Below are 13,559 nucleotides of genomic sequence, written 5' to 3' on the forward strand. Positions count from 1 at the left end.
GGTATTTGGCCTAATGAGGAGAAGGGGGAACAAACTGTATGGAGGCAGGGCGAGGGCTCACAATGGCAGGCAGATGGGCAAGGAAGTGGATAAGGATAATGAACAATGGAAGGCAGAGGAAAGACTATGGGGAGGGAAGCTGGACCATGACAAGGCTGCATGAAAAATTCACAAACAAGGAGGTCAAAGGGACACCACATAGTTTACTGGAAAGGGATACAGGAAGGCTCCAGGTGCTTTGAGCAGGAATCCAAGTGCCTCATAGGTGATACGTTCAGCAGGGAGGGTAGTTGAATCGAGGAACAGACTTCTTCTTGAGGCTGTTGGCCTTTCCCCGCTGGGCTGCTGACATCCTGCACTGTCTGGTGAAGACAGATGGGCTGGAGAGAGTGGCATGAGTGTGCTGGACTGGTATTTAAATGTGGCGCCGAGACCTTTGAATTGCCAGCTGATAGCGGGCAGATAAATCAGCTCCCAGCTTGTTAGGTGAATCAGAGGGAATCATATTTGTGTCTAATTAATGAGGTTCTGAGTGTAGAATCAGTCGCAGGATCTTGCTATTCTGGTCGATGGGACAGGTCCTGCCTGAGCCTCACAGTGCCAGGACCCAGGTTCAATTCCGGCCTTGGGTGATTGTGTGGAGTTTACACTTTCTCCCTATGTCTGTGTGGTTTTCCTCTGGATGCTCTGGTTTCCTCCCACAGTCCAAAGATGTACAAGTAAGGTGGATTGGCCAAGATAAATTGCTCCTTAGATGTGCAGGTCAGGTGGGGTTATGGGATTGCGGGCCTAGATAGGGTGCTCTTTCACAGGGCTGGTGTGGACTCGATGGGCCTAATGGCCTCCTTCTGCACTGTACAAGTTCTATGGAACCGCCCACCACTCTACTTAAGTCTCAAAATGGGAGAATTTAGTCCCAAGTTTCTACTACAGGAAAAATATCATCCTCATAACTAATTGAGGATTCATTTAGAAACAGAACGTTGTTACTGTTTCCGGGAGCTTGGCACTGGATTTAAAGGGTTAAACTTTGCTCTCGCGATTTGCATATGGTTGTTAAAAGGGTTAAATGATTCATCGAGCAAACAAGCTAAAGCGAAAGTCAAACACATCTGTGCGACGCATGGAAGCTGGAATGAGGTGCTTTTTAATTAATCTGCCGACACGGTGGGCTGATTAGGAGTTGAAGACTGTTATCAAAGTGAGACTGGTTGCGGTGGTTTTCTGTCAGCCAGTGGGTCTGAAATGATGGGAGTTACTGCCCATGACGCAGATTGCAGCCTACACACTGTAGTTTTCAGTTAACTCCGTTTTAAGAGCAGTAGAGGTGAGGCAGCCTTCCTGAGCATGCTCTGTCACAACGATGACACAACTCACACCAGCCTGAGTAAAAAGGGACTCGCTCATTTCCTCTTGTGTTTTTTTTTACATATGTTGCAGCTTCGACCAGAAGGAGAGAGAGAGAGAGAGAGAGACGGGAGAGGAGATGAGGCGGCTCCAAACAGCATCTGAAGCTACTGCCTCATAAGAGAGACTGGGGGAGAGAGAGCGCGCGAGCTTTGTGGAGGCGATCCCTGCACCCAGCTGTGCTGTCTGAGTACCTCAGCTGGGCTGACACTGTTCAACTATCACTGCCATTTATCTGGTCAAGCTGCGCGAGGAGGGGGACCCTGGAAGAAATTCTTTTAACCATACCTCCAGCACCGAAAAGACAAAATGCGTTCGGATTCCCCCCACTCCTCGGTTAATACAACTCCAAATCCCAAATGCCCGGCAAAGAGGAGAAGAATTTCTTTTCAGAGCATATTTAATGGCAAATCCAAAGCAAAGCAGAAGCAGGAAGTGTCTGTGGCCAGCATCGAGAGCATCCACATAGAAGCGACAGAGACTGAAAAGAAACTACATGTTTCTGACAGCAGGACAACATTGACATCTTCAGATTCGGCCAGGAAGGTTGGAATCTAATTACTATTATAATTTGGCCTCATTTTATTTAGTGCACATTCAATATTAGTGCTATTTGCAATACAGTGGTAAGCCCCCAAAAAATGAATGTGGGATTTGGAAACTTTGACTCAGGCGTGTTGTGACCTGACTCCCACCTTTTAGTGCTGCCATGCCTAGCAGACAGGGTCAGGTTATCACTGCAGCCTTTTTATATGCAGCTAACGATGCCTGAATTCTAGTCAATATTATTAGCTGCAGGCAGGATTGTCATTTTTGGTGTTTTATGGTTTAATCTTGGTGTTGACACAGATGCATTACACAGTAGTGTATAAGCTATGATAACCGATGACCACTGAAAAATAATGACCACAAAATAACAACAGAAAAAGGTTAAGACCAGAATATGTTTCTGTCACTTGCTCAAAGAGAGTTGCATTTCCATAATAAATGATAGCTAAAGTGTGGTAACTATCGTGCCTTAGTAGTTGGGTAGTTCAGCCTGGATTATCATACCACAATGCATACTAACTACTGTTACCCCCAAAAAATTATTTTTGCTGCCTCTTTACATCCAGCACTAATGTATGAAATTGCAGAATAAGAAATATATAACTCCACAGTTGGTTCCAATCAGATGCCTGTTACTCCAGCAATATTTTGTTATAAAGGCTTGACAGCAGGTTATGTCCTGTAAACCAAGGATTCATTTTAGCTTGAGTAACCCAGCTTTTACCAATTTTAAAAAGCGCATTATTCAAACAAGTGGTTTTCAAAGGGTTGTCGCCTTTGCGAAAAGTCTCAGGAATGCTTTTTTTGTCATGATGACATTACACGTTCAAGATTTATGCCCCTTCAATTGTGTGTTGGCAAGCTTTTTTTCTAAATTTGTTTGCGCATGCTTCATTAATGCAGTACCTTTATTAAATAATTTTTTTGGGGGGGGGGGGAAATCCGAGATACAGCAATGTTTTGAAGTAGTTCTTTATTCTCCAAATTCTCCAATTACACAAGACATTCAAAATTTCACTGGGAACAAAACCCTCTCCAGTTCCTGTACCTTTCATTTTATTATTGTTTCATGTTAACATTTTTAGGGTCAAGAAAAAAAGCCATTAGGGCCCCTAGTCCGAAACCAATTCAATCTATTTGCTTTCTCATTGTACCCTTCAATCCTTTCTGTTTACAGAAATAAACCAGTTTCTTCAGCCATTTATATACAACGTCTGCTTCAAAGGCCAATTTTGCTATTATTCATGTTTTTCCCAATTTCCTTATCTTCTACCTTTTTCCATTTTTAGTATTTCTCCCTGGCCCTTGGTTCCTTCAAATCTGGATCAGGTTTGTCAATTCCTTTCACAATCCTGCAATCGTAATTTTAGTTCATTCCCAAGTCTACAATTCTCCAATTTGTTAACCTTTCCTCATAACTTGAACCATTGATTTAAACTGACTAAATAAGCTAAGAGCTGTTTTTACTACTTCGGATGTCAAGATCCCCTACTCGTGTTTTAAAGATTGCATTCCACAGTTCTGTACATTTATAACTAAACTGATTTATTAGGAATAAGCCAAATTCTATTCATGATTATTAGAGTTTCTAAATGCTGAAGAGATTTTATTCTGAGATTCCATAAGTTTTTCCTTTTATTTTTGCTGCTCAGACGGTCAGTGACGTCCTTTCTAAAATCAAGTGACCTAAGCTGTGTATGGGACCAAACTCTGCCCTATGCAACAAACAGGGGTCAAACTAAACCTATTAAAATAAATTAGCTACATGTCCAAACAAAATGCATGCTTAGAAAAATGAATACTGCAATATTCTGCTCCTAATGTAGAAAAACAATTCAAGATAGGTTCTTGTATACATCAGGGAGATTATGATGCGCGAGGGGAATAGCAAATAACCTGCCTATGAGTTACGCAAGTGACCAATTTGCCCAGCCCTACTCAGGCTTATAGTAAAATTTTTAGTCAAGCTACACCACTGAATCCACGTTGAAATGGGATAGGGCCCCAGTGAGTTAACTTCAACATGCTCATTAGGCTACAGAACCAGGTTACAGCTGCACCTGGGGTTACCTGAACTGCTGGGTTACCAGGTGGAGAACATGAATAACAAAAGGATGGTTCAGGGACTATGGAGAGGAAAGGAGGGGGTGGGGGGCACAGTGCAATGGGATTTGTCAGTTTTGTTACAGGCACTTAAAGCCACTGAACCCAGAGGCAGTTTTCTGAAGTGATTTTACTTGCAAATCTGAAATTCTTGCAGGGTGAGTAAATCGGGCTGGTGCATTGCTTGCTTACTTCATTTTTTGTCCAGGTTTAGAACACAAACAATAATTATACCCACAGGGATATGACAACCACTGCCTTGGTCCTGCTGAGGATTGGCAGAGAACAGGGGACACAGTGGAGCAGAAAGAATAGTGTGGAAAAAAATAATTGTCAAAGATAATGAAAGCAATGGAATCTATTTAGTAATCCAGTGGCGGTTGCATTTTTGGGAACCAAAGGTTGAAATTGAAATATGGAATGTACTTTATATATTGCATGATTTTAATTTTTAAAGAAGACCACTAATAGGTTGAGATTATCAATGGATGTATTACTGGGACCACCATAATTATAAGAATTTTTTTTCTTTATTGTATAAACAGTGGAAATACTATTGCTACCCAACCATTAAAGCTGCCAGACGTCAGGGAGATTTTCAACCTATTGTTCAACGATTTAGGCACTGGCGGGGGTGTCAACAGTCATTCCTACAAGTTGCTATAGTCATTCTTGCCCTGTACATTTTCCTATATGGTTTTAACAAACTTCCTCTACACCCTCTCTGCTACACCCTCAAAGCCCTCATAATACCAACTCCCATTGCTCTTTCCAACCCAGCCATGTTAAGAATCTCCTTTTGTTGCCTGTTACAGAATCACAGAATTGATGCAACGCAAAAGGAGGTCATTTGGCCCATCATGTCTGCACCAGCTCTCTGAATTAACATCTCACTTGGTGCCATTCTCCTGCCTTCTCACCAGCAACTCTGCACGTTATTCCTTTTCAAATAACTATCTAATTCCCTTTTGAATATGCTTTGATTGAACCTAGGCAATCTTGTCGCTTTTGGCTTTTTTTGCCAATTACTTTGAATCTTATCTCCCTGGTTCGCAATCCTTTCACAAGTGGGTACAGTTTGTCTGCATCTACTCTGTCAAGACCCCTCACGATTTTTGAATACCTCTATTGGATCTCCTCACAACCTTCTTTTCTCCAAGGAAAACAGTCCAAACTTCTCCAATCTATCAACATAACATTTTCATTTCATTTTCATAACTGAAGTTACTCATCCCTGGAAACATTCCATGAATATTTTCTGCATTTTCTCTGTTGACTTCCCATCTTCTATACAAGTTCAACATAACCTCTTGTACTCTGTGCCCCTATTAATAAAGCATAGGATATTGTATGCTTTATTTAATCTTTCTCTACTTGTCCTGCCACCTTCCATTACAGCACATATACACCCAGGTCCCTCTGCTCCTGCGCATCCTTTAGAGTTGTAGCCTTTGTTTTATATTGTCTCTCCATGTTCTTTTCACCAAAATGAATTGCTTCACATTTCTCCACATTGAACTTTTTGCCACCTGTCCACCCATTCCACCATCTTGACTATATCCTTTTGAAATTCTACACCATCCACCTCACAGCTTACAATGGTTCCAGATTTTGTATCATCCACAAATTTTGAAATTGTGCCTCATACACCAATATCTAGATCATTAATAAAAATCAAGAAAAGCAAGGGTCCCAGCCTTGACCCTTGAGAAGCTCCACTACAAACCTTCCTCCAGCCTGAGAAACATTCATTAACCACTACCCTGTTTCCTGTCACTCAGCCAATTTTGTATCCATGTTGCTACTGTCCCTTTTATTCCATGAGCTATAACTTGCTCACATGTCTTTTGTGCAACTCTGCATCAAATGTCTTTGAACGTCCATGTACACCACATAACAGCATCATCAACTCTGTTACCCTTTCAAAAAACTCTAGCAAGTTATTAAACATGATTTTCCCTTTCATGTTGACTTTTCTTAATTAACTCACATTTGTTCATGTGACCATTCATTTTGTCCCGAGCTATTGTTTGTAGAAGTTTCCTCACCAGCAAAGTTGACCTGACTGGCCTGAGAGTTTCTAGGTTTACCTTTACATTCTTTTGTAAACAAGGGTGTAACGTTTACATTTCTCCAGTCTCCGGGCACCACCCTTGAGTCTGGAGAAGATGGGAAGATTATCACCATGCACGTTCCGCTCTTTCTTCCCTCCGTATATCTTCCCAATCCCAGGGCCTTAGCAACTTAAGTACAAAAAGTTTATCGAATCCCTCCTCCTTATCAATTTTAAACCTTCCTCGTGATTGAATTACCTTCTCTTTCACCATGGCCTGTGTAGCATCTTCTTCCTAGGAAAGACAGGTGCAAAGTGATAATTTAATGATTTGGTATTCATTTAGGGGAGCTCAGCCTTAATGTGTAAATCCACTTTTTGGTGCCTAAGTGTCCCTAGATTTCTCTTTTGAGGGAATGTGCCTTGACTTTGCCCAAACTATATTCTCTTAGCCCATTGTTTAGCTACCATTTTCCCTGCCAACCTTTTGATTTCAATTTGTTTGGCCCATATCCATTCTTACCCCATTGAATTTGGCTTTACATCAGTTAACTCTTCTATTACATAAAACTTTGGTTGGCATAGTGTTTTATCAATGGGATGTCCAAAGCCGAATGGATCTGGCTGAGGATGACTCCACAGATGTTAACCACGTGGGAAATGCTCTGACCATCATTAAACTGCACAAGGTAAAACATTGCAATATGTCTGCAGAACGCAATGGAGGTAAAATGCCAAGTCTGACAGGCAAAGGAAACAACAACTTACTTGTAATTTTTATGAAATGCAAAGTGTCATTGGTCAGTCAGAATGAGTGCATATTCCAGATAACATAACCAGAGGTTTATAGGAGAATTATACCATTTGTATTTGTTGCCTGGTTGCAATGATAAGGACTTATTTTTGCACGGTAATATTTTGAAGCTCTTTTGTAACATTTTTTGTGTGTAAACAAAAATCAGGAGAAGAGCAGCAAAGTGACAAGTTTTGAAATTTACTTGGATTTGATAAATGAAATCCACACATATTTAGGAAACTGTTCGGAAGTTGAACTGCTCAGAGGGCCTTTACTGAATCCTCTCCAGCATGTCTCCACATAATTTTAATTTGGTTAAAATATAGATTTGCTGATCTTTCAGGCATTTTCCAGTTGTCCAAAGATCGCTAGTGTTGAAAGTTAAATTAATGAAATTGGTTTAAAGCAAATGGGTAGGTCATTGCACTGCTCTGCCCCATACCAATGAGCAAGCAGCAATTAGTAGCTTAGTTTTGAACAATTCAGTCAGGGGTTCAAATGCAAGTTAAACTGCTGAAAAAGGTCATTCACTATGCTGTATTTATGAACACAAATACATTTTTGAGTTGAACTTGGGAAGGGTGTGGTAATCCTATTGCTCCAGCAATAAAGCACTGGCTTGGTTTCCAAATAGCAGCAGAGTTTAAATCCAGATTGTGGCTGTCCTCAACAACAATCTTTTGCTGTTTCCAACTGGGCAACCAGGTGGAATATTATACAATTGAAACGGTGTGTCAGTAAAAGCTCCAGTCATGCTCTGGATATTAATGGATCCTTCCATTTTTAATTCTTTCTTGGGATGTGGGTGTCATTGGCAAGGCCAGCATTTGTTGCCAATCCTTAATTGCCCTTGAACTGAGTATTTTGCTAAGGGCAGCCAAAGTCTGGATTTGAGCTCTGCTGCTATTTGGGATGGGTTTCAACAATAATCGATCATGGTTGTCATGGTCACCACAGGCACTACGTTTATATTCCATGTTTTCCTTATTGATTGAATTCGGATTCCACAGCTGTCATGTTGGGCTTTGAACCCCGGTCCCTAGAACATTATCCTGCGCCCCTGGGTTACTAGACCAGTGACATTAGCACAACATCATCCTTTTTTTTTTTACTTCTTCCAAGCTTGCTTTTCCAACATTCAACTAAACATTTTATCTAAGATTTTAAAAAAGTCAATCAAATGCAATGGAGCTCCCGGCTCTGAGTCACTGTCCGTGTGGAATTTGCACGTCCTCCCCGTGTCTGCGTGGGTCTCACCCCCACAATCCAAAAGATGTGCAGGCTAGGTGATTTGGCCACGCTAAATTGCCCCTTAATTGGAAAGAAAAAGAATTGGGTACTTTGCATTTTTTTTTCTTTTTTTATAAATTTAATGGAGCTGATGGATAGCAGGTCTCAGTTCACATGATGCATAAGTGGGTCTGGCAGATAGTGGACCCGTTGGGTAGTGGGTCACAGTTCACATGATGCATAAGAGGGACTAGCAGGTAGTGGACCCGTTGGGTAGTGGGTCACATTTACATGTTGCATAAGTGGGACTGGCAGGAAGTGGGCAGTGGGACTGGGGGTTAGTGGACCCGTTGGGTAGCGGGTCTCATATTACATGATGCATAAGTGGGACTAGCAGGTAGTGGGCGGTGCGACAGGAGGTAGGGGCCAGTGGGGCTGGTAGTAGGTGGTGGGACTCAGGGTAGTGGACCCGCTGGGTAGTGGGTCAGAGTTCACATGATGCACAAGTGGCCAAGAGTTACACTTGCATATTTGCATTGCTTGCAATAGGACCACAAAGTACAGCTCAAAGGCCAACTCAAAACAAAATTAAAAAGATTAAATTCCAAAGGAAAATAAATGTAAACAACCATTGACTGACCTTGGGAAAAGTCTACTTAACCTACTTGTCCAATAGGTGTCGAAGTCAAGTCACACACTTTTAAAAAAAACTTTTTTCCAATTAAGGGGCAATTTAGCGTGGCCAATCCACTTACTCTGCACATCTTTGGGTTGTGGCAGTGAGACCCATGCAGACAAGGGGAGAATGTGTAAACGCCACACGGACAAGCCAAGTCAAAAACACTGCCATCATAGCATGATGCTGCATGGTGGCACAGTGGTTGGCACTACTGCCTCACAGCGTCAAGGACCCAGGTTCAAATCCAGGCTTGGGTGACTTTCTGTGTGGGGTTTGCAAGTTCTCCCGTGTCTAACGTGGGTTTCCTCCGGGAGCTTCAGTTTTCTCCCACAGTCCAAAGATATGCAGGTTAGGTGGATTGGCCATGTTAAATTGGTCCTTTTAAAAAAATATATATATATTTATTAAAATTTTTCAACAAATTTTCAACAAACCCCCCCCCCCCCCAACAAAAAGAAAGAAACAAGAACACAACAATCAGAAATTATACATTGGATTTCCCCCATATACAATAACCCCCCATATAACATTTACAAACACAAATAGGGAAAACCCCCTCCACCTTCACCCAAACGCCACCCCAAAAGAAACCTGTCATATGCGCTCTGTGAGTAACTTTGAACTGTATTAGGCTGAGCCTGGCGCAAGAGGAGGAAGAATTAACCCTACTCAAGGCATCAGCCCACAGACCCTCATCTATCTCCTCCCCAAGCTCCTCCTCCCATTTGCCCTTTAACTCCTCCACCGAGGCCTCCTCCTCTTCCTTCAGCTCCTGGTAAATCGCCGAAACCTTGCCTTCTCCAACCCATACACCCGAAATCACCCTGTCCTAAATCCCACGTGCCGGAACCAGCAGGAATTCCCTCACCTGCCGCCTCACAAACGCCCTCACTTGCATGTACCTGAAAGCGTTTCCTGGGGGTAACCCAAACTTCTTCTCCAGCGCCCCTAGGCTCGCAAACGTCCCATCGATGAACAGGTCCCCCATTCTTCTAATCCCTGCCCGATGCCAGCTCCGAAACCCCCCATCCATCCTTCCCGGGACGAACCGATGATTCTCCCGAATCGGGGACCAAACCGAGGCTCCCACCTCGGCCCGTGTTGCCTCCACTGCCTCCAGATCTTCAGCGTCGCCGCCACCACCGGACTCGTGGTGTACCTTGTCGGCGAGAGCGGCAGCGGTGCTGTCACCAGCGCCCTCAGGCTCATGCCCACACAGGACGCCATCTCTAGCCTCTTCCACGCCGCCCCCTCTCCCTCCATTACCCACTTACGGATCATCGCCACATTGGCTGCCCAATAATAACCACACACATTCGGCAGCGCCAGCCCCACCCTGTCCCTGCTACGCTCGAGAAACACCCTCTTCACCCTCGGGGTCTTATTCGCCCACACAAATCCCATGATGCTCCTGCTTACCCGTTTGAAAAAGGCCTTGGGGATCATAATGGGAAGGCACTGGAACACAAAGAGGAACCTCGGGAGGACCGTCATTTTGACCGACTGCACCCTACCCGCTAGTGAGAGTGGCAGCATGTCCCATCTTTTAAAATCCTCCTCCAACTGCTCCACCAACCGTGTCAATTTGAGCTTGTGCAGGGCCCCCCAGCTCCTAGATACTTGGATCCCGAGGTACCAAAAGCTCCTTTCCGCCCTCTTCAGTGGTAGCTCGTCTATCCCCCTTCCCTGGTCCCCTGAATGCACCACAAAGAGCTCACTCTTCCCTACGTTGAGTTTATACCCCGAAAAGCCCCCAAACTCCCTAAGGATCCGCAGGACCTCCGCCATCCCCGCCACTGGATCTGCTACATACAACAACAGGTCGGCATACAACGACACCCGGTGATCCTCTTTCCCCCCCCCCCCCCCCCCCCCCCCCCCCCCCCCCCCGGACCAGTCCCCTCCATTTCCTGGACTCCCTCAGTGCCATGGCCAACGGCTGAATTGCTAGTGCAAACAACAAGGGCCTGCCTTGTCCCCGGTACAGCCGAAGGTACTCCGACCTCCGCCGGTTCGTAGCCACACTCGCCACCAGCGCTCTATATAGCAGCCTGACCCAACTGATGAACCCCTCCCCGAACCCAAACCTCCGCAACACTTCCCAAAGATACTCCCACTCCACCCGATCAAAGGCCTTCCCCACGTCCATAGCTGCCACTACCTCCGCTTCCCCCTCCACCGAGGGCATCATTATCACATTGAGGAGCCTCCGCACATTTGTGTTTAGCTGCCTACCCTTCACAAATCCCGTCTGGTCCTCATGAATCACCCCCGGGACACAGTCCTCAATTCTCGTAGCCAGCACCTTCGCCAGCAACTTAGCGTCAACATTGAGGAGCGAGATCGGTCTATACGACCCACATTGCAATGGATCCTTGTCCCGCTTCAAGATCAAAGAAATCAGCGCCCTGAACGTTGTCGGGGGCAGGGTCCCCCTCTCCCTCGCCTTATTAAAAGTCCTCACTAGCAACGGGCCCAGCAGGGCCACGTATTTCCTGTAGAATTCAACCGGGAACCCATCCGGCCCTGGGGCCTTCCCCGCCTGCATGCTCCCCAATCCTATAACCAGCTCTTCCAGCCCAATTGGCACCCCCAAACCAGCCACCTCCTCCTCCTCCACCCTCGGGAACCTCGGCTGATCTAGGAATTGTTGCATCCCCCCCCCCCGGGGCTCAGACCTGTACAGATCCCCATAGAAGTTCCTAAATACCTTGTTTATTCTCACCGTACTCCGCACCGTATTGCCCCTTCTATCCTTAACTCGACCAATCTCCCTCGCTGCCTCCCTCTTACGAAGCTGATGTGCCAGCATCCGACTCGCCTTCTCTCCATACTCGTACGTCGCCCCCTGCACTTTCCTCCACTGTGCCTCTGCTTTCCCTGTGGTCAACAGGTCGAATTCTGTTGGAGGTTCCGTCGCTCCCTAAGTAGCCCCTCCTCGGGGGCCTCTGCATACCTCCTGTCTACCCTTAGAATCTCCCCCACCAACCTCTCCCTTTCCCTCCCCTCTCTCTTCTCCCTGTGGGCCCTAATGGAGATTAGCTCTCCCCTGACCACCGCCTTCAACGCCTCCCAGACCACCCCCACCTGCACCTCCCCGTTGTCGTTAGCCTCCAAATATCCTTCAACACACCCCCGCACCCGCCCGCACACTTGCTCATCTGCCAACAGTCCCACATCGAGGCGCCAGAGCCTTTTCTAGGCCAGTCACGTGCCCGCGCCTCCCGCACCCTCCAGTCAACCAGGCGGCGGACCCCCGCCCCGACTACCTCTCCTACTTCCAGCTGCCCTTTGGCCAATGCAGCAGCAACCCAGTTTCCCCCCCCCCCCCCCCCTCCCTCCCCACTAGATCCTCATCTAGCCATTTTGCTCCCCCCATGACACTCCCATAAGTCAGCTGACTCCTGCTGACCCCGGCCTCTCCCGCCATTCCATCGACCCCCTCAGTGTGAGAATCCCCCCCCCCAACCCCTTGGCAGTCAGTGTGCGCTCCTCTCCAGCACCGCCCCGGGAAAAAGCCCGCGCTTTCCTGAACCGGCCCCGCCCCCTCTAGCGCACTCCTTTTTGCGGCCTTACCGCAACTCCCCATCCCCGGGCCTCCACCCCCCCTCTTCATCTGTGGGGCCCTGCCCCTCCAACACCGACGCCCACACTTTCCCACAGCCCCCACATCAAATCCATTCACCCATCCCCACCCAGCACGAAAACAAAAAGAACATTCCCCAAGCGCGGTAAACACAGTAAACATCTCCCCCCCCCCCCCACGACAAACCCTCAATTTGAGTCCAACTTTTCAGTCTGTATAAAGTTCCATGCCTCATCAGGCATTTCAAAATAGTGGTGCCGATCTTGGAACCTGACCCACAATCGCGCTGACTGCAGCATCCCGAACTTCAACCCCTTCCGATGGAGCACCTGCTTAGCCTGGTTGAAACCAGCCCTCTCCTTCGACACCTCTGCACTCCAGTCCTGATAAATTCGGATCTCTGTGTTCTCCCACCTGCTGCTCCGCTCTTTTTTGGCCCATCTCAGGACACACTCTCTGTCCACAAAGCGGTGGAACCTCACCACTACAGCCCTTGGCGGCTCGTTGGCTTTGGGTCTCCTTGCCAGGACCCGATGAGCCCCATCCAGCTGCAGGGGCATCGAGAAAGCTCCCGGGCCCATCAGCGAATTGAGCATCGTGCTCATATATGCCCCGGCATCGGGCCCCTTCACTCCTTCAGGGAGACCCAGAATCCGAAGATTCTTCCTCCTCGACCTATTCTCCAGGTCCTCGAATTTTTCCGCCCACCTCTTGTGGAGCGCCTCGTGGGCCTCCACCTTCACCGCCAGGCCCAAGATCTCGTCCTCGTTCTCCGAGGCTTTTTGCCGCGCCTCCCGGATCGCCGCCCCTTGGGCCTTCTGGGTCTGCACAAGCTTCTCAATCACCGCCTTCATTGGCGCCAGCATTTCTGTCCTCCACTCCTCAAAGCAGCATTTAAGAAACTCCTGCACCCACGCTGCTTGGTCTCCACCCGCCGCCATCTTGCTTTTCCTCCCTCGCACTTTCCACTGCACCAGGATCACTTTTTTAGCCTCTCCACTCCTGGTCCAATCCATATAATGTCGGGGGGGCCTTGCTGTCACCTTCCCACACTGGAAGCCGTCGAACAATTGCCGTTGGGGCCCCTCTGAAGAGCCCAAAAGTCCGTTCCCGGAGGGAGCTGCCAAACGTGCGACCTACCTAGGCATAGCTGCAA

The 13,559-nt window shown here is 46.8% G+C and overlaps 1 protein-coding gene across 3 annotated transcripts in view; it reads left to right on the forward strand.

Annotated features, from left to right (window-relative positions):
• rnf19b (ring finger protein 19B) overlaps window positions 1-13,559 on the forward strand; it is a 362,883-nt gene that overhangs the window by 300,201 nt on the left and 49,123 nt on the right. The window contains exons 1-2 of one of the 3 annotated variants that reach the window (XM_072500962.1): window positions 1,166-1,327; window positions 1,441-1,953. In XM_072500962.1, coding sequence (XP_072357063.1) covers window positions 1,717-1,953 — 237 coding nt within the window. In that variant the 5' untranslated portion in view covers window positions 1,166-1,327; window positions 1,441-1,716. Of the gene's footprint in view, window positions 1-1,165; window positions 1,328-1,368; window positions 1,954-13,559 lie in introns of those variants that run through there. The other 2 variants (XM_072500961.1, XM_072500963.1) reach the window with 2 other exon arrangements.

The sequence above is a fragment of the Scyliorhinus torazame genome, chromosome 1 (genome assembly GCF_047496885.1).
Source record: "Scyliorhinus torazame isolate Kashiwa2021f chromosome 1, sScyTor2.1, whole genome shotgun sequence".
In the NCBI taxonomy this organism is placed as follows: Eukaryota; Metazoa; Chordata; class Chondrichthyes; order Carcharhiniformes; family Scyliorhinidae; genus Scyliorhinus; species Scyliorhinus torazame.